This window comes from Prunus dulcis, chromosome 6, assembly GCF_902201215.1.
Source record: "Prunus dulcis chromosome 6, ALMONDv2, whole genome shotgun sequence".
NCBI classification, from domain to species: domain Eukaryota; kingdom Viridiplantae; phylum Streptophyta; class Magnoliopsida; order Rosales; family Rosaceae; genus Prunus; species Prunus dulcis.
Genome location: NC_047655.1, coordinates 15604501 through 15624550, shown reverse-complemented (window position 1 = coordinate 15624550; position 20050 = coordinate 15604501). Strand labels below are relative to the sequence as shown.

The 20050-nt window shown below is 39.6% G+C and overlaps 2 protein-coding genes and 1 non-coding gene across 26 annotated transcripts; 1 reads left to right on the top strand and 2 right to left on the bottom strand.

The window, feature by feature from the left end:
- Positions 1–4772: 4772 nt before the first annotated feature.
- Positions 4773–9583, bottom strand: LOC117632944. Of its 24 annotated transcripts, XR_004586548.1 has the most exons (8): positions 9331–9583; positions 9153–9229; positions 8248–8321; positions 7399–7496; positions 6829–6876; positions 5725–5781; positions 5406–5505; positions 4773–5118 (listed from the first exon to the last, which is right to left on the bottom strand). XR_004586548.1 is itself a non-coding variant. In XM_034366589.1 (5 exons), exons 1-5 carry the CDS (start codon positions 9510–9512, stop codon positions 5111–5113), a joined length of 345 nt encoding a protein of 114 aa, XP_034222480.1. In that variant the 5' UTR covers positions 9513–9583; the 3' UTR covers positions 4773–5110. The 24 variants fall into 24 exon arrangements, 7 of the variants coding, with proteins under 7 accessions (XP_034222480.1, XP_034222481.1, XP_034222476.1 ...); XR_004586543.1 differs by having other exon boundaries at positions 5406–5781; XR_004586545.1 differs by lacking the exon at positions 5406–5505.
- A 3538-nt stretch (positions 9584–13121) lies between these two features.
- Positions 13122–18626, top strand: LOC117630355. Its single transcript, XM_034363091.1, is given in 4 exon segments — positions 13122–14490; positions 14609–16146; positions 16612–18235; positions 18238–18626. Coding segments are annotated over 4 exon segments (4920 nt in total).
- Positions 13731–13837, bottom strand: LOC117633335. Its single transcript, XR_004586642.1, has one exon. It is a non-coding gene; the product is annotated as a small nucleolar RNA R71 (small nucleolar RNA).
- Positions 18627–20050: the final 1424 nt, after the last annotated feature.

Below are 20050 nucleotides of genomic sequence, written 5' to 3'. Positions count from 1 at the left end.
TCAAGTCTCTTCTTGGAAAAACAAAGGAAAGCAACAGTTCATTTGCTTCAAAAAGGAGCGATTTTTGCTGCTGAGACTATCCGAAACTCGTCTACTGTTGCCTCATCTTCTGCTTAGCTCAACGAGTTTGGTGAAGAAGAATGCTGAACAGGCCAACAAGCTTTCTGCCGAGCAGACCAATTATGAGAAAAAGACGTCTGATTTTAGGGCGATGATATCTAAGCTAAAAAGCTCCCTTGCCGAGAAGGATTTTGAGCTTAGCTCTTCTGCTGCTGACTTGGTTAGTCGAAAAGATGCCTACTTCCGTCTTGAGTGCAAGAATGCTAACATCTTCCTCAACTATGACAAACTTATGGCTAGACTTCGCGTCCACCACAAGTCTGCTGAAAAATCCAAGTCTGAAGCCATCATAGATGCGTACAAGTTTGGCTACTTGCACTGCATAGATGGGACAGCTCCCTTCTATGCAATTGAAGACGGAGACATCAAGACGCTCTGCCTTGACTTGTTCCCTGTGCAAGGTGAGCAAGTAAATGCTATGAACATAGAAGGAATTGAAAAGCAGGCAGCGGAAGAGGCGGTAGCTAAAGAGGATGAAACAGAGGAGGACGCGGTCGATGAGATGGTGGCAAAAGTCACGAAGCAGGCAGGTGGAGCTGTTGAAGGCGTGGCTGATCAAGTGGACGCCGAAGAGACTGCAAATCATGAGTCTCCTGTCGGCGTCTCAGAGTAGACAAAGACTTCTTTATTTCTTTCCAACTTTTGTAGTTTACTTCTGTGTTTAGAGTAATTGGTCTTGTTTGACCATCTTCTTTTTGTTGAACTTGGCCGGTTGGTCAGCTTGTTATGGAAATTTCAGTTATTTTTTCAACATCTAATGCATATTGACTTGTGAACTGCTTGAGTAACTAGCCAGTATCTTAATCGTGTGTCTCTCTTAGGAAATTTATAAGTGCCAGGGTCCCCCTTGAGGGACTTTGGGCGTCTTCTGCATATCTCGTAGGATGCTTTCCCTTAGAAAATTGACAAGTGCCAGGGTCCCCTTTTGAGGAACTCCGGGCGTCTTCTGCATGTCCCGTAGGATGCTTTCCCTTAGGAAATTGACAAGTGTCAGGGTCCCCCTTAAGGGACTCTAGGCATGTTCTGCATGTCCCTTAGGTTGCTTTCCCTTAGGAAGTCGAGATGTGCCAAGGTCCCCCTTAAGGGACTTCGGGTGTAAGAACCCAAAACAAAATATCTAAAAAGGAAGAAAATATCTAAAAAGTAAGGAAAATATCTTCTTGCAAAAAGACAATTTTGCCCTCGCATTATTTAATGGGGAAAATTTGACTTTTTGATCGTGAAAGAATTTGGGAATTTCGCTTACGCCATTGCGTAGAGCGCGGCGAAAGGAGTTCGTAGACACGGAGTAGACCCGAATCGGAGCCGTAACGAAGAAGTTATGGTCTAAAAACCGCGAAGGGCAAAATGGTAATTTGGCCAAAAGTCAGATTTTATACCCCCTCTCTCTCTTCTCCCCGTCACTTTCTCTCTCCTCCCTCTCTCTCTCTCCCTCGCGTCGCCCAGCAGTGTGACCGTTCGCCTTCCAAGCGACGGCTCGGCCACCACAGGCCAAGCCGATCTCCGCCGTGGGTACCTCCGGGTCCGCCTCCGTGTCGCCGTCGCAACCTGACCAACCTCCACCCCGGGGCCGCCCTGAGCTGGCCGGAAAATCGTGTTTTCCGACGGAGGTTCGTTCGAAGCTACCCAAACTTCCAGCTCGAAATTCTCCTTCGTTTCTCCACCAAATCGATCGAGTAAGGTATGGTTTCTCAACTATTTTTTGTGTTCTAGCTGATGGGTATATGGGCTTCGATCGATTTTAGCGTTAAGGGGTTCGATTTTCGACTTGAAGTTTGGCCAAAACTTCGGCCCTTCGAAACTACTATTTCTGGTCACTTTTTGGGGGTGGTCCAAGAACAAAAGTGACTCCAAATGGTGTGTTTTACCTAGGGTAGGAGTTTGGAGTCTTGGTTCCGAGATTTTTCGGCCACCCGAAATCGCTTTGGACACCCAAAGCTGCCCGCGCGAGCTGGAGCGCGTGGGCGACGGTAGTGATGAAATTCTGTGCAGTTTTGTGACCCTCGTGTCGTCACGAGCGCGTAGGATTTCGCGGATCTCAATTCGGAGTCCGTTTGGGCCCCGAACGGATTTTCCATATCGCGCGATCCTTGGGTGCAGTGTCGTTTAATCGTTGGATCGAGCTGAATTTTGGATATGTCGGTCTACGTGATTTCAGGATCACGCAGAATTCGACGGATTGCGAATCGGAGTCCCGGATACTCCGAAATCGCGAACTATGGGGCTAGGGTTAGGGTTTTAAGCGATAACGCGATTTTGGCCAATCCGACCGTCCGATTCGGACCAAATTCGCAGAATAGGGTTCCCGCTATATGAGAAACCTTCAGGGATGATCAGATTGGCCATCGGACACCGTGGACCCCACGGGTCCCGGGTCGGCCGATCTGACGGCTTATCGCTTAAGCTGAACGTCGAACCTCCCAAAACTGTTCCAAGCGTTGAAAAAGGCTAATGTGGGCATAGGAGTATTTTGAATTGAAAAGCACGTATTTTTAGGAGCCGGGGACAGGGTGTTTAGTTGAATTTCGTTTATTCAGCAGTTTATTAATTTAATCTTTCGGGGTAACCAAGCACCAGGAGCCCGACAGAATTGAAAAAAGGACCTTCGATGGGTCGAAGTAGCTCAGACCATCTGTGAGTGGACCTTCTTTCCTAAGTTAGATTTCATAAATGATTTGATGTGCTTTTATATAAATAAGTTTTATAAATGAGTTATATTGATTTTATGTAAATAAGTTTTTAGAAATGAATTTATTTGAATAAGTTTCTTTATTTGGTCTTTGAGTAAGTTTTATTACGATTCTGAACATGATCAGTACAGTAACAGTTCTATAAATCTGTGCTGCTTATTTATAAGTTATAGAAACAGAGTTTGAGGTTGAAATTAGATGAGACAGCAGCACAACCTGAGATTTCAGTTTTAATCGGATTTTCAAAAAGGAATCTATTTTTAAACCCACCTCGTACCCATTTTCTTTATGGTGATTACCCAGAGTCGGACCGATGTCTACGGACATCCAGTCTGATTATAGTTCAGTCAGTGCACTTGACTTTGCCTCACGAGTTTCGGGGACGCTCGAACCGTGAGTGCCAGGATTTGCGGCTCGGCAGACTTGGTGTCCCGAGACCTGCCAGGATTGCGGCTCGGCTGACTCTGTGTCCCCGAGACCTGCCAGGATTGCGGATCAGGCTGACTACGGTCTCTTACATCCTGCCAGAGCGACTCGAGTTGACTTGGTGTCATCGAGGAATCTGCCGACGGGACAGATTGATCATAGTCCCCTGATTTCGCCAGTTTGCGGCTCGGGTAGCCTGTGTGACGCCCGAGACCTGCCAGGGAATTGACGGTTATGACAGGGGTACAAATAGGTGGTATTTTCAAAGGATTTTGGTTTTACCGTATTTAATTATGACCTTCAGTTATTTTACATTAGCTTCTCCGCTTTTTCAGGCATTAATACATTTATACAGTTTGTTCAGTTATACAAGGTTTGAGTACATGCTCATATACAAATTTGATTTTAGTGTTTTATACAACCTTGATTTCGGTGCTTTTGAATAAAATTTATCGAGTTTGATTATGATTTATATGGAATGCTTTAAGTTTAGTAAGCTTTAAATGGAAGGTGCGTATTCAGTTTATTTAACAATTTCTATAGAGAGGGTTATTTTGATTATTAAACTGTTTTCAAGAATTCTTATGTTGGTCCACTCACATCTTCAAACTGTTTTCACCCCCAGGCTGTAGACGTACGCGGGATCCACCACCGGGCCACTCATAACCTCCGCGCTTCAAGTCAGGTAGAGTTTATAGAAAATCCTTGAAACCTTGAAATTTAGAAAATGCTCCGATATCTCGTTGAAACTGAAAAACTGGAGTTGGGATTTTGTTATTTGAATTATTCTGGCAGTTGGTGTGGATTATTTGAATGTTTAACAGGTGAAAAGTTTTGGGAATGGTCAAAATACAGGGGAGACTCTGCCGAATTTTCGGCAGAAGTCTAAGGGAATTTTAAAGAAGAGTTGAAGCAAGAAGGGTAAAAAGGTCCCTTGTGCCCGACATTCGCCAGGTGTCGGATACGCACGGGACTTGGCTCGAATTCCAAAGTGGAAATTGGGTCGGGTCCTGTCACCGGGCATGTTCTTCATCTCCCGTAGGATGCTTTGATCGTCGCCTTGCATCTCCCGAAGGACGCTGCTTATGGAAAACTGCAAGACTATTCTGCCCCTCTTAGGAAACAGATAGGAACCTGGATACCCCACTCAGGAAGCATGGAGACCTCCCTTAGGAAATTCCTAGTGCACCCTGCGTCTCCCTGAGGACTCTTCTTTGCGGGCTGCATCTCCCGTATGACGCTTCTGGTCGTCACCCTGCGTCTCCCTTAGGATGCTCCTTATAGGCAACTATATGACTATCTTGCCCCTTAGGAAATGGATAGGAACCTAGAAACCCCCCTTAGGAAGCATGAAGATCTCTTCTTGAGTGACTATCTGATTTGGTTGCTAAAGCTTACTTAGTTGGTCGTTAAAATTTGTATATTTTGGGTGTTTTTAATTATTTGATTTATATTCTGTTTTGTGGTAATATTAACCTTTTGTTCATTAACATATTGTAATTTTGAATAAATTTAGGTAAATAGATCAATAGAAAATGACATGAATAAAAGTTTCTCATTAAAAATTACACGAGCATACTAGTTAGTCAAGTACACATAACATATCCAAAAATAGTAGATATAAACGAGTGAAGAGTCTCAAAGACTGGAGGCCAAGCTCCATATATTCTTGCCCTTGGTAAACCCAAGTTCTGTATAATTATTTCCCCACTCTAAGACTAGGTTTCGACTAAAAAAAAATGCATGTAGTTGCCTTATGTAATTCCAAGTTTTGTAGTCATGATCTTTAACACCTGTGGGATAGGGACTGTAGTCTAATATCATGGAATTCCCAAACACTGCTAATTGTTGCTTGATCTTCTCAAACTCATCAATCATCTTCCTTTACAAAAGAAACAAAACAAGGAAATGCCAATGGTCAAGAAGATGCCAAAACCAAGAAAATTTAAATATATAAATATACAAACAATTTTCGACAACACAATTACAAGAAATCTTGCCCAAAAGCTGAAATTCAGAATCTTAACTAAATAAGCCATTAAAAAGAGTTTGGATCTACATAAGAAAAATGATCACTAGTCATCAATATTTAAGAAAGTTATTTGAACAAACTTAATAAAATTTGAATTCATTTTTCATACCTCTCAATATCAATTGTCTAAAGCATACCTTTGTGATAATAACAAATACCACAAATGAAGGAAAACAATTCCGAGAAACCACAAATGAAGGAAAACAATTCCGAGAAACCAATGTAAAGACTAATATCCTGCATAGCACAAACCCATTAGAAAACATAAATCATAAAATCCAAAGTATAATCCACACCTTAACCAACAAGGGTTGCATAACTTCTCAACATAATACAAAACACGTATGTCATTTTAATACCTTTAAACAAACAACACCACAATGACATTGACAACTACCATATCTGTTAATAAGAAAACAAATAGAACTGAGTGTAATGAGAAGAAGAGGTTCTTACCTCAAATGGTCCTCTGTCCAAAACCACAAACCAAATCCTTCCACCTCCTCAAATAATCTGACATGCAAAAACAGGATATTACCTCAGTAAAATTAGACTCCTAAATGACATTGTTCTAAACACATTATAAGATAAAGAGAACCACAAACCCAAATAAGGCAATCACTCATTGGTTTTAATGTTTTCAACGCAAATAGAAACACTGAACGACAACTTTTTCAATTTCCACTAGAAGACAATGAAGAATTGAAATAAAAAGATATCTAAATGTAGAAAAAGAAGATTGAATTCAGATAAAATAACATGAAAAATTCTTTAAAAGTGAAAACACAAGCTAACAGAGGATGATCCTAGTGAAAAACTAGAAGTCTTTAACATATTTTCAAGCCCAAGACACAGAGTTTGCTTAAGCACATAGCCCAACATTCCTCATTTTCTAGGCACTTCAATTTCGTCTTCAAACATTGATAAGAAAAAAGACAATTCAACAAAAAGGGTATGAAGTAGTTTGCAGTAAATCATAGATGACAGGATACGTATTTGTTAAACAATTTGGGCAGGAACACTTCAATTTGGGAAATTCACTAAAAAATCAGTTTGAGTCGAAATAGTGCGAAACTTTCCAGATCAAAACTAGACACATAAAACTTCATCACATCAAAATTTCATGGCATTCGAAGTTAAGGAAGCATGTCAAAACAAAATCCAAAACAGACTGGGCTGCAGAGTTTTCTGCTTCCTGCAACATAACAACTACTTTAAAATTTTGCCAAAAATCCAATTTAACTCCAATTTGTATGAAACCAGTTTTGAAATGCTCATTGAAATATCTAATTATAAAAAACATAGATCAAAATATAAATTCGAACTAGGTCTTCTGGTCCAGAACATAACACAAGATCACAGATTTCTGCATAACCTCAGATTTCATCAACCAACCCAAATCTTTAAAAATACACCACTTATCAGCTTTAAACATCAAAACACTAAATCATACAAATGTTGCTATTTAATATTGAAAAAGTATTAATCTGAATTGACCAACTACAATTTAAAAAAATAAAGGCAGAGCTTAAATTGAATAACCAACTATGAAATTTTTACCACAAAAACCACAATGGCAGCTTCAACAATTACGCAGCTTCTCCTGCACTGAACAACACAACTCTAAAAGAAATACAAAAAGTGTCTATAAAAAAAATGGACAATTTGATATGTCATTGACAAAATGTACAAGACCACAGTGCAATATTGAATTACAAAGCACAACCAATTAAAGAAAGGGAAAACAGAGGAAAACGCTACTACACAATCAAAGAGAGGAGCGAGAGAGAGGTTGTCAAAACGTGATTCCATTCCACATCTACGTACCCAACCAATTCAAAGAAAAATTAATGCCTTTCAGTATAAATAAAAAAAATAAAACTGAGTTTTCAGTATAAAAAACCATTGTCAAGATATACAAGCATTTCAATTTCTGAAATGGATAAGGCCTTCATATGATGCTAAAGCCAGGTACATAGTTAGCACTAAAATCATGGGTTGTCAAAAACTTGCATGTATGTAGGATTTTCACCCTTTTACATTTTTCCAACCAAAAGAAATTTAGAAATACTTGAAATTATTACAATATAATAACTAAAAAAGGATTGAAAGTGACATAAAATTATAAACCTGTTTAGCAGCTTCCATGTGTTTGAGGAAAGGACGTGACCCCCTATATGCTCAAACTCTTTCTTTTTTATGTTCAAAGCATTGGCCTTGCAGCGTTTCTGTTTTGATTACATTACAAGAATTGTTATATTCTTCTTCCTATGTAATACTTAGAATAAGTTTCCAATCAAACATGAACTAATATCAATTAACCATAAACAAGTATTAGTTTTAACATTTTCAATGCAAATAGAAAAAAAAGAGATCTAAATGTACAAAAAAAGGATTGAATTGAAATAAAATAACATGAAAAATTCTTTAAAAGTGAAAGCACTAGCTAAGAGAGGATGATCCTAGTGAAAAACTAGAAGTCTAGAAGATAATTCTTTATCATATTTTCAGGCCCAAGACAAAGTTTGCTTAAGCACATACTAGGCATTTAGTCTTCTACCATTGCTAAGCAAAAAGCCACTTCAACAAAAATGTGGATGGTTTTCCTATAGTTGCAATAGCTCTGTGATACCCTTGAACCCATTGAGACCCTACACAAATAGCTACAGGAAATAGATAGAGGAGTGAAAGTATAGTGATCCAACAATACAAATTCAACCCATCTACTTCCTTGAAGTTCTGAAAACTGCATTTTGAGTAAATATTCCTCAACACACACCCAAGATTGCTAATCAAAGCACCCCACAGGCCTTGGAAATTGAATGACACCCCATCAATTGCAGCTAGAGAACAACTGAAGACAATAGGGAGGATTGAAAGCCAGACCCGTAAAGTGTATGAATTGCCTAGGAACGACGAAAAGAAAATTGAGAAAACAGGCTCTGAAGATCTGATTACATGGGTGAAAGAAATAACCACCTTAGAGAATGAGACACATGCTGAGATGTGGCCTATTATTATTGCTTAAGCTAACAGCCCTCTTAAGTATCATCCTGCACATGTACAAAGCACAAAAAACAGAGAGAGAAGGCTCAAAGCCTCAAACAGAGCAACATACTAATATATCATTCCCTGAAACAAAACAAAAAAGACAAGAAAAAAATTGAAGCATTCAACTTTTATGACAGCGACTCTCATCACACAGGTGCTTGAGATAGATGAATTATTCATCAAAGAAAGTGTTTCAAATAGGCTACTGCAAAAAATAACAAAATTTGTTAGACACGATATTTTGGGAGAGCTTGAGACCAAATTAGTCTTCAAACTCAAAATAGTCTATGACTTCGCCCTTTAAGTTTCACTAATAATCCAAAAACAACAATATTATTTTTCCTAGTTAAATTCTCCCAAACAATAAAAGCATAAGCTCCTTTGTCCCAAAAAAAAAAAAAAAAAAGAACCAGTAAGAATAACTAAAATAAAGCATAATCTCACAGACAAAAGCAAAGAAACCTTGAAACGAATACACACCCACATGACCTACTTCCAACTTCCAATTTTGTACTTCAATTATATGCAAATCCAATTAGATTTGACTACAAACTCATCTAATAAATTAAGACACTTACACAAAGGCTCGTAACTGATTCTAAATAATTCAAAAGTCTACTATACTTGGGAGAACACTCATGTACGAGTTTGTTACTTGTCAGTCCTTAATTGTTCGTTCCTTAATTGTTTAACCTTCTTTCATGCAACATTATCATTAAGAACCAATCCACATGGTATGAAGTAGTTTTCAATAAATCTAGATGACAAATAAATATTTCCATGTTCCTCCAAAACTTAAAACGCACATCCTACAGAGCAAATGGTCTTCATACCTAACAGAAAGGCACCATATGAAGGAAGTTGTGAGTGGAGGACTTCGTCAATTCAATGTTTGGGGGGTTGCAATGACCTTATTATTAAGACCAAAAAAAAAAAAACAGATTTTATTTTGAAATAATCAAAATCAAATAACTATAGAACAATTGTTGAATAAACAAAAGGAGAAAATACCTTTGAATCACTGCTTGGTTGTGGCTAAAGAGATTCTGAAAATTCTGGAGAACTGAAGGGTAGACGGTCTGGGGCAGAGACAATGGAAAATAACTCAGGCCATCAGAAATCTTGGGGGATGAGAGTAGGTATGTCCATACGACTGCTTGGCCGACGTCGGTGGCAGATTGCTTTGTCAGCATCAGAGCAGGTTAGGGCATGCGAGATGAAGGGAGTGGGTATGCAAACTGGATGAGGGAAATAACACGCGTGTTGGTGAAGGGGAATTTTTATTTTTATAGTCTCAAATTAGCCCCAAAATAATTTGGTCGCCAAAATGCCAACATATGCAAAACGACGTCATTTTGATGGGTTTAATTCTTAGCACACAATAATTTGCGACCAAAACCAATAGTCGCCAAATACCCCGAAATTATTAGCGCGCATTTTTGCTTTGCGACGACGCTGGCTACACAACTTTTTCGTCGCCTAGAATTTTTTCAATTTCGCTCGCAATCTATTCAATGAATGGCGACCAAAATTATTTTTGGTCGCCACTTGCAACCATAGCCACGAAAAAATTTCGTCGCCCTTCCTGAGAATTCGGTAGCAATTCATTTTGTTCATGTCTTAGATGATGCCTTAATACCACGAAACCTTTGGCGACCAATTGCTAAAGGTTTGTTGCTAATTTCCTTTTTGAGCGACCAAATTTGGGTTGGTCGCTAAAAATTTTGTCGCTGAAAAGGTTTTTTCTTGTAGTGACATTCTGGAATTTGCAGTAGTTGCTTCTCTTCTTCAGAAATGTGCAGGGCTCAGTAAACTGTTGGGGACTAAGTAGGTAAGAGGAAGTGTCATGGATAATAGCTTTTAAGGTGGCAGGCATTCTATTGTCGTGGAATCTCTTTTTCTTCCATGGTGTCAAGTGTATAGCTTCCTTTTCCCCTGGACCGGCTAATCACGTAAGGGCCTTCCCAATTGGGTTTCATCTTTTTGAACCCCTATGAAACGACCCGACCTGAATTCCACTTTGGAATCCGAGCCGAACCCTGTGCTTGTCCGACACCTGGCGGGTGTCAGGCACAAAAAATCAAAAAGCCCTTCTAAACCAATTCCAAAGAATTCCAAGCTCGACTTCTACTGAAAATTCGGCAAATTTTCAATCGCTTGTTTACCCTCCAAAACTCAGAAATTTCTCCTAACCAACACAACTAGCAGCAAGAATAGCTCGAGAGGTTGAAAAACCATACCTGGATCGAAGCAATTAGTGGTCGGAATCGCCCAAACGAGCAATGGAGATTTTGGGTAAAAACCGGCCAGTTTCTTGCTTTTTCTGATGATTCGGATAGCGATTGGCAGCAACTAAGATGTGAGGCTGGTAGAGGACAACGTGCTGGTTCTTTTGGTACTCATGCTGTCGATTGGGGTGGCCAGAGGAGGAGATGGCTGCCCAAAAACTGTTCGGATGAATAGTAACAAAGAGGAGGGGCTGCTGTTCTCCAATAGGAGGGAGAAGGAGAAGGAGAAGAAAAAAGGAAAATTTTAAAACAGCCCGATTACTGTAGCAACAGTACTGTAGTGATATTGTTTGCTACAGTAACAAATTTAAAAATCCCCATTACGTCCTTTTCGTTTTTAGACCTTTTCTCCTTCGTTACAACTCGGAATTGGGCGTGCCACATGTCTATCTTCAAGCTCTACGCAATGGTACCACCCAAATCACCAAATTCCTTCCCGGTTAAAAAGTCAACTTAAAACCTAATAAAGCATTCTAGGGGTACAATGGTCTTTTACTATAATAAATTAATAATTAACTATTAATTTTAGGATCGGGTTGTTACAAACTACCCTTCTTATAAAAATTTCATCCTCGAAATTTACATACACGTCAGTCGAAAAGGTGAGGGTACTAGGCCCGGATCTACTACTCGGGTTCCCAAGTATTCTCCTCTAGAACTTCGCTCACCAATCACATCTCAATATCCTCAAAGCAAATATCCACCTCATGCTTCTGCCAAAATTATGTCATTCTAAGCCTTGCCAACATCATCCCCTATATGAATATCACCAAAATGCAAATTTAAATGCCGGGACTCTAGTACCTTGATCAGTTCACAATTGTATATCATTTTGTACCCTTCTTGCTTATGATTTGGTTATGTTATTGAGTCAAACGTGTGCTTTTAATCCCCTTTCTGTTTATCATTCAGTTCATTGGGCTCTAGGTAACAATGGTGTCTTTGGATAAGAAAAGATGCAAAATGGTGCAAAAACGAGCAGACTGGGTTAGCAACTCATTTCGGCCTTAACATCTTCCTCCGAACTTGGATTTGCCCAAATAAATTGTGGTTGGAAAGATGAGAGTCTGAACTTCAAGATGGACTACTCAAATGCATCAGATAATGAAGTTGAGCCCAATTCGTGAGCCCATGTACACACCAGACCTGACATGTTGAGCAATTAAGGGAGGAACATGTTGAGCAATTAAGGGAGCAATTGAGGGAGCAATTAAGGGAGGTGTTTCCTTGACTTTAGACCTGACATGTTGAGCAATTAAGGGAGCAATTAAGGGAGGTGTGTCAGCTACTCAAGTGCAGAGGAGTCTCTCCATTCACCAATAATTCACTCCAGCCATCCTATATCACTTCATTCAGCCCAAAAATCAAAGGAGAACTCCAACAAGCCTTCCTTCCATATTCCTACGAATTTGTTCTTTCTCTGCCATCACCAGCCACCCAAACTCATCCCAAATCACCTCTTTAGTTGCCATACTCTAGACATGAGAAAGTTCTTGAAGTAGCATTAGAAGTGGATAAGCACCTGGAGAAGCCTTGGAAACCACAAGCAACTTCAGAATTGGTTTTCTCTACTTTTATTGCATTCAATATGTTTTCTCATTTTTGCTTAAGTTTCATTTCCATTATGAGTAGCTAAATTCATAACTAGGGCTATGATGTAACCTAACATGAATATTCTGGGTTTATAAGTTGAAGTTTTGAGTTTCAAGTTTGATTCATGATTCATATTCCTATTCTTTATGCTTATCAGCTAATATGCTTGTTTGGATGATTGATCACCATTAGAACTTGTATATTAGCTACCTTGGTTTGAATCAAGAGTAGACACCATGCTTTGATTTGAATTGAACTATGAATAAGAAAAGTATGTATGGACATTCGAAAACAGGGATTAGATACATGCTTGGTTGTTTAAATTGTTCTTCTATGCTTAATGGGTTCCTAATGCTTAATTTAGATTAGACAACAAATGATCAAGTTAGGGAATTAGGAGCACAAGGTTAGGACCAGACACCATGGCCTAATCATACTTTAGCTAGAATCAACCTTTGAATCCGAATGAGACTTGTCACTTGACTCCTTATAACCCAGAATTGAATTGTTATGGTGAATCGAATGCCCTAGTCTCCCAATCTGTTTTCCAGCCTACAAAAGTCCTCTTTGTTACATTTGTTCACCTTGCTTTTGTTTGAAATTTCTTTTTGCCTCATTTGTTCAACAATTACAACCACTCTTGCTTTAAATTCTGTTTTAGACTTAACCTCCTACTTTCTTGAATTTGGTAATCTAAGTACATAACTAGTTTTAACTTCTCAGTCCTTGTGGGTACGACCTCGTACTTGTCTTGCTATACTACTAATTGGCCCGTACAATTGCGAGTTAACATTTTAACAACAAATTTTGGCGCCGTTGCCGGGGACCGAATGAAAGTTCTTCCCTGGTTATGTACCCAAAGTTACCCTATTCTTTTAGAAGTACTAATTAACTCAAATTATTTTCTGTTTCAGGTAGTTTATGTCTAGTAATCCTTTCCTTGAACAAGTGAGGTCTTCATTCCAACGCTCGAGATCTTTGAACGCAGGGCCATCTTTGCAACCAAACCGGGTGATCTCTGAAATTCAGAATCGTCTAGAAAGAGAGTTAGCAACTGCAAAAGAGCAAGCCATTGCCACATTTGAAGGTCTTGCTATCCACACCGACCTCCCAGGGTCTTCACCTTCAAATTCGGAATCAAGTTCAGACCAAGAAGAAGAAGAGATGGCTGCCAATGAGTTCATGGGAGACCTTGATATCCCAACAATTCCAGCATCCCCTTCAAGCATCTTGCTGCCCACCGCAGCCCGAAACTATGAGCTTAAATCTTCTCATCTTAATATGCTCCCTTCTTTTTATGGTTTACCTAATGAAGATCCATTAACTCATATAAAGGATATTTTTAATGTTGTGAGCTCTTTTCCCTTGACAGGTGTGACGGAAGAGCAACTTCGAATGAGAGTGTTTCCGTACACTTTGAAAGATAAGGCTAAATATTGGTTGAATTCTTTGAAGCCTGGTTCACTCATGACTTGGGGAGCCATTCAAAAGAAGTTCTTGGAGAAATATTTCTCCACGCAAAAAACCTACATGCTCAGGGACAAGATCTTTCTATTTGCACAACAAGATGATGAGTCGTTTTGTGAAGCATGGGAGAGATTCAACGGGCTGCTCAATCAATGTCCTCATCATGGGATTCCATTGAAGCTTCAGATGCGTATGTTTTATAAAGGACTAACCCCCTCTAGCCATAATATTTTCACTAATTTTGCAGGTGGTTCTTATAAGACTAAAACTCCAGAAGAAACATATGAACTCTTTGAGGAGATAGCAATGGAGACCCAACACACCGATACAAGAGGAAAACGTATTGCTGGTGGTTCTAATGATTCTTCCAATGTGCAGATTTCCAAATTGGAACAAAAGCTAGATGCCCTCCTTGCATTGAACTCAAGAAACCCTTTGAAGGAAGTGTGTAGCATCTGTGAAACTCATGATCATCCTACCATTTCTTGTCCCTTTGGGGCTGCATATCCAGAATTTGTGCAAGAGCAAGCTAAGTTGGTGAATTCCTACAACCGAGGTCCAATAAATGACCCATATTCTCAAAGTTATAATCCAGGTTGGAGGAATCATCCAAACTTTTCATGGAGGAATACACAGAATCAAGCGAATCCCCCTTCACTTCAAAGGCCACAACAATCATCATCGTTTGAGGATATAGTGAAGCAAATGGCAATCAACCAATCCAATTTCCAGCAAACAACACAAGCTGCCATCTCCAAGTTGGAAGTCCAATTGGGCCAGATAGCTACTGAAATAGCTCAAAGAGAACCTGGGAAATGGCCAAGTCAAACCGTGATCAATCCAAAAAAACCAAGAAGCCAAGGCCGTTCATGTGCTCAGATCAGGTAAGATTGTTGATAACAAAGTTGGTTCTGATCTATCAAATGATGTTGTGGTTGTAGAGGATGAAGATGAAGAGGAAACCACAGCTATGGAAGGAGAACAACCCAAAACGCCCCAATCTGCTCCTAAGGCCAAATCTGATTCTCAGGAACCCAATCCATTTCAATTGCATAAAAGAGATGACAAATTTGTGCCATCACATCTTCATCAAGATAGATACATCCCACCTCCTCCATATATTCCACCGATTCCATTTCCAGGCCGCTTGAAGAAAGCAAATCAAGATAAGGCTTTTAAAGAGATTTATGATATTTTGAGTAAAGTTAATATCAATTTGCCCTTGCTTGATGTTGTTAAACAGATTCCTGCATATGGAAAGTTCATCAAGCACTTGATGACTCACAAGCTCAATTTTACCCCAAGTGAAGAAGTAAAGCTCAACAAGAATGTGAGTGCTGTGTTGCAAAGGAAGCTTCCACCAAAACTAGAAGATCCTGGCAGCTTTAACATTCCCATTAACATCGGAGATAAGACGGTTGGAAGAGCCATGTTGGACTTGGGAGCAAGCATCAATGTAATGCCATATTCAGTTTATCAGGCGCTTGGCTTAGAAGGGATAAAGAAAAACTCAATTCGTCTTGAACTAGCTGATCATTCTATCAAATATCCAAGAGGTATTGTAGAAGATATTTTAGTTCAAGTTAATACACTCATTCTTCCGGCTGATTTTGTAGTGATGGATATGGAGGATAACCCATATGTAGACCGTGTTGATCCCATTCTCCTCGGGCGACCATTCATGGCCACCGCAGACACAATCATCAAAGTGAAAGATGGCACCCTCTCCATGACTGTTTTGGGTGAAACTGTTGAATTTAAAGTGTTTGATGCTCTGTCTCAACCTTCTATCACTCTTGATACTTGTTTTTCAATTGATGTTGTGGATCATGAGGTTTCTTCTAAAATTGTGCAGAAAAAGTCTAATGATGCTTTGGAAGCGGTCCTAACACAAGAAGAGGAAGATCTCTTTTAATCAGAGTTCCAAGAAGTGATGGCTGCCTTAGAAGTGTTTCAACCATACCCACCATCCTTTAGGCCACCACTTGAGACTATTGCATCATCCTCCACAAAATTGGAGCCATCCATTATCACCCCACCAAAGCTAGAACTTAAACCTCTACCCAATCATCTTAAATATGCTTATTTGGGTGCTAATGAAACCCTCCCAGTTATAATTGCTGCAAGTCTCACTTCACATGAAGAGGACAGTTTAATTGAAGTTCTGAAAGAACATAAAACAGCCCTTGGATGGACCATAGCAGACATCAAAGGAATTAGTCCAAGCATGTGCATGCACCTAATTTTAATGGAAGAAGACAGCAAACCATCTCGTGATGCACAAAGGAGGCTAAATCCCAATATGAAGGAGGTGGTTAGGGCTGAAGTTTTGAAGCTACTTGATGTGGGAATCATCTACCCAATTTCAGATTCTAAGTGGGTGAGTCCTGAGCAAGTGGTTCCAAAGAAGTCCGGAATCACCGTTGTAAAGAATGAGAAGAATGAGCTAGTTCCAACACGCACTATCACCGGTTGGAGAGTTTGCATTGATTATAGGAAGTTGAACACATCCACGAGAAAAGATCATTTTCCCTTGCCTTTTATTGATCAAATGCTTGACCGCTTATCTGGCCATGCTTACTACTGTTTTCTTGATGGATTTTCAGGTTATAATCAAATTCCCATTGCTCCGGAAGACCAGGAGAAAACCACGTTCACGTGCCCATTTGGTACATTTGCTTATAGAAGGATGCCATTTGGTTTGTGCAATGCTCCAGCAACTTTCCAAAGATGCATGATGGCAATCTTTTCTGATATGGTGGAACGATTCATGGAGGTATTTATGGATGATTTTTCAGTTTTTGGTTCATCTTTTGATGATTGTCTTCACCACTTGTCTCTAGTGCTTACAAGATGTCAGGAAACAAATCTGATTTTGAATTGGGAGAAGTGTCACTTCATGGTAAGACAAGGAATTGTGCTAGGCCATGTTGTTTCAAACAAGGGAATTCAAGTGGACAAAGCCAAGATAAATATCATCACAAATCTACCACCCCCTTCCTCTGTTAAAGGAGTTAGAAGCTTTCTGGGCCATGCCGAATTTTATAGAAGGTTCATAAAAAATTTTTCAAGCATTTCAAGACCATTGTGTAATCTCCTTGCTAAGGATGCTGTTTTTGAGTTTGACGAGATTTGCATGGAAGCCTTTACGACTTTGAAGAAAGAGCTAACTTCAGCCCCTATTATCATAGCTCCAGATTGGTCTTTACCATTTGAAATAATGTGTGATGCCTCTGACTTTGCTATTGGTGCAGTTTTAGGTCAAAAGAAGAACAAGCTTCCCCATGTGATTCATTATGCAAGTCGGACCTTGAATGATGCCCAACTCAATTACTCCACAACAGAAAAGGAGTTGCTTGCTGTGGTTTTTGCTTTAGAAAAATTTCGTCCTTACCTTGTTGGTTCTAAAGTAATTGTTTATTCTGACCATGCAGCTCTTAGATACTTGCTCACTAAGAAGGATGCCAAACCTCGCTTGATCAGATGGATTCTCTTGCTGCAAGAGTTCGATTTGGAGATTCGAGACAAGAAGGGATGTGAAAATGTGGTGGCTGACCATTTGAGCAGAATTGTGGTTGAAGAGCAAGGAGAAGCTGTACTACCATTGAATGAGACTTTCCCAGATGAACAACTATATGTTGCCCAAGTCAAAGAGCCATGGTATGCTGATTTTGTTAATTATCTTGCTTGTGGTGTTCTTAGAAATGATCTAACTTATCAAGACAAAAAGAAGTTCTTTTCCATGGTGAAACATTATGTCTGGGATGAACCTTTCTTATTCAAGCATTGCCCAGATCAACTCATTAGAAGATGTGTTCCAGAAGAAGAACAAGAAAGCATCCTTAGGCATAGCCACGAATTGGCTTGTGGAGGCCACTTTGGAGCCAAGAAAAAAGCACTTAAAATTTTGCAATCAGGTTTCTTTTGGCCTACTCTATTCAAAGATGCATTTAATTTTTGTGTTAAGTGTGATAGGTGTCAAAGGATGGGAAACATAAGTCGCAGGAACGAACTGCCATTGAAGAACATACTCTTTGTGGAACTCTTCGATGTATGGGGTATTGATTTCATGGGACCATTCCCATCTTCCTTTGGTTATACCTACATACTTGTTGCTGTTGATTATGTGTCTAAATGGGTGGAAGCCATAGCCACCAAAACCAATGATCATAAGGTGGTCCTGAAGTTCTTGAGGGACAATATTTTCACAAGGTTTGGTACTCCAAGGGCTGTCATTAGTGATGGAGGCAGCCACTTCTGCAACAAGCTATTTGAAGCACTCATGAAGAAGTACAATATCACCCAACGAGTCTCTACACCATATCATCCTCAAACTTCTGGTCAAGTAGAAATAAGCAACAGAGAAATTAAGCAGATCCTAGAGAAGGTGGTGAATAGTACAAGGAAAGATTGGGCTGCCAAGCTCAATGATGCATTATGGGCTTATAGGACTGCATATAAGACTCCCATCGGAATGAGCCCTTATCGCCTTGTGTTTGGGAAAGCCTGTCACTTGCCAATGGAGCTTGAACACAATGCTTTTTGGGCCATCAAGAAGTTGAATTTTGATCTGACAAGGCCGGCCATGTTAGAAAGTTTCAGCTCAATGAATTGGAAGAAATTCGACATGAGTCCTATGAGAATGCAAAGCTATACAAAGAACGTACCAAGAGTTACCATGACAAGAACATTCAACGGAAAGAATTCACCAAAGGTATGTCAGTTCTTTTGTTTAACTCACGTTTGCGTCTCTTTCCAGGAAAATTGAAGTCTAGGTGGCTTGGCCCATTCACCGGGGTCAATGTATCTCCCTATGGAGCTGTGGAGATTCAAAATCCTAAAGATGGCTCGACTTTCAAAGTAAATGGACAACGCTTAAAGCCATTCTATGAGGGAGTGTCAGTTGGAATTCAAACTGGTCATGTGGTGGATCATCTTCCCTTCGCACAATCAAGTTAGCTAATGGCATAATGTCTTGCCAAGACATTAACTAAGGCGCTTCTTGGGAGGCAACCCATGTGTTGAAGAATAAGGTGCTTGGTAGCGGTCGACCTAATCGCATCAAGAGGGAGTTTCTCTAATACTTTGTCTTAAACTGTCCCCTTATTATTCACATGTTCTCACTCATCCTTGTTATGCTTTAACATTGAGGACAATGTTCAATTCAGGTCTGGGGGGAGGTTTTCAATTTTTGTTCATTTGTGTTTACAATTTTCGTTCGCTTGTCACTTTCATACAACCAATGCTATGGAGCTGCCATTGAGATTTTCATATCAGAAATTTTACACTTCACAAAGCTTTTGCTCTTAGAATTCTGGTGGCTAAAGTACCATGCTCAGATTCTTGAAGGAAAATAGTGGAGACTACCCTAGTGAGCTATTTCGAGCCTAATTGCTTTCTTGAGAGGGTTTAAAGTGTTTCTATTCCTCATCTCTACTTATTTTCTTCAATTCAGTCTAAATGATCTCATTGTTCCATTTTGGTTGAATACTAAGGATGATTCTCTTTGCAGATATCAGGTGCGTGTTCTCACCCATGAATGAACTCATTGAAGTGATGCTAGGCTCTGCGTGTATAACCATATTATGTGCTTTCTTTTCACCCTACCCATTCGTGTGTTCCATCAGCTCTCTTGCAGCCAAACACTACAAGCCTTTTTTCTTCTATCACCCTCATAATTCCCCTAACTTTGTATCTCAATCAGAGATATTTAACCTATTATAGCCATACCCTATAGCTTAGAAATATACCAAGGTGTGCCAAGATAAAGTTTGAAGCAAGGAGGTTGCTGCCACATGCCCAAATGTAAATTGGTGCGAATCTATATAAAAAAAAAAACAAAAAGAAAAAAAAAAGAGAAAGATAAAGAGAAAGTGTTTCGATTTGATCTAAATGTGAAATATAAAGTCTATGCCAGATGATGCTATGAAGTTGCAGCCATACCATTCTAAATCAATGACACCTTGCAGATCAATGAAGAATGCAACCTTGGTATGTTCTTAAGTTAGTTGTGTTCCTTCCAATTCTTCCACTTCCTTTAACCTTAGCCTTTCATTGCAACCTTGTGAAAGACCTAGCTGATCTTTGAGGATGTATTCATGGGTGCTGGTATGTATGTGTGTATCTCTACTCTTAGTATTTGATTCCCTTCATGAGATCTAACCAAATATTGTGCGGCTATTTCATATACTCACTTATGCTTGTTTGAGAGAATAAAACCATAGGTTCTGAGTGATTGAGTGCTAGATGTGAGAATTAGAGTTTAAGCATGTTCTTCCTTCAAGATTTGAGTATGTTTACTTTGAAGCCGTGTGCCTTTGAGCTATAGCTTCCACTTTTCACACTTATTGATCATCTATCTTGGCAACTCTATGGTGTTGGAT

What these genes read in the sequence shown, in the direction of transcription:
- LOC117632944 (XM_034366584.1), bottom strand. Translation starts at nt 9,512, where the DNA reads ATGCTGACAAAGCAATCTGCCACCGACGTCGGCCAAGCAGTCGTATGG. An exon ending in AACCAAGCAGTGATTCAAAG is followed by an intron (nt 5,782 to 9,330) that starts GTATTTTCTCCT and finishes TTTGCATGTCAG; the next exon opens with ATTATTTGAGGAGGTGGAAG. An exon ending in TATTTGTTATTATCACAAAG is followed by an intron (nt 5,115 to 5,405) that starts GTATGCTTTAGA and finishes TTGTAAAGGAAG; the next exon opens with ATGATTGATGAGTTTGAGAA.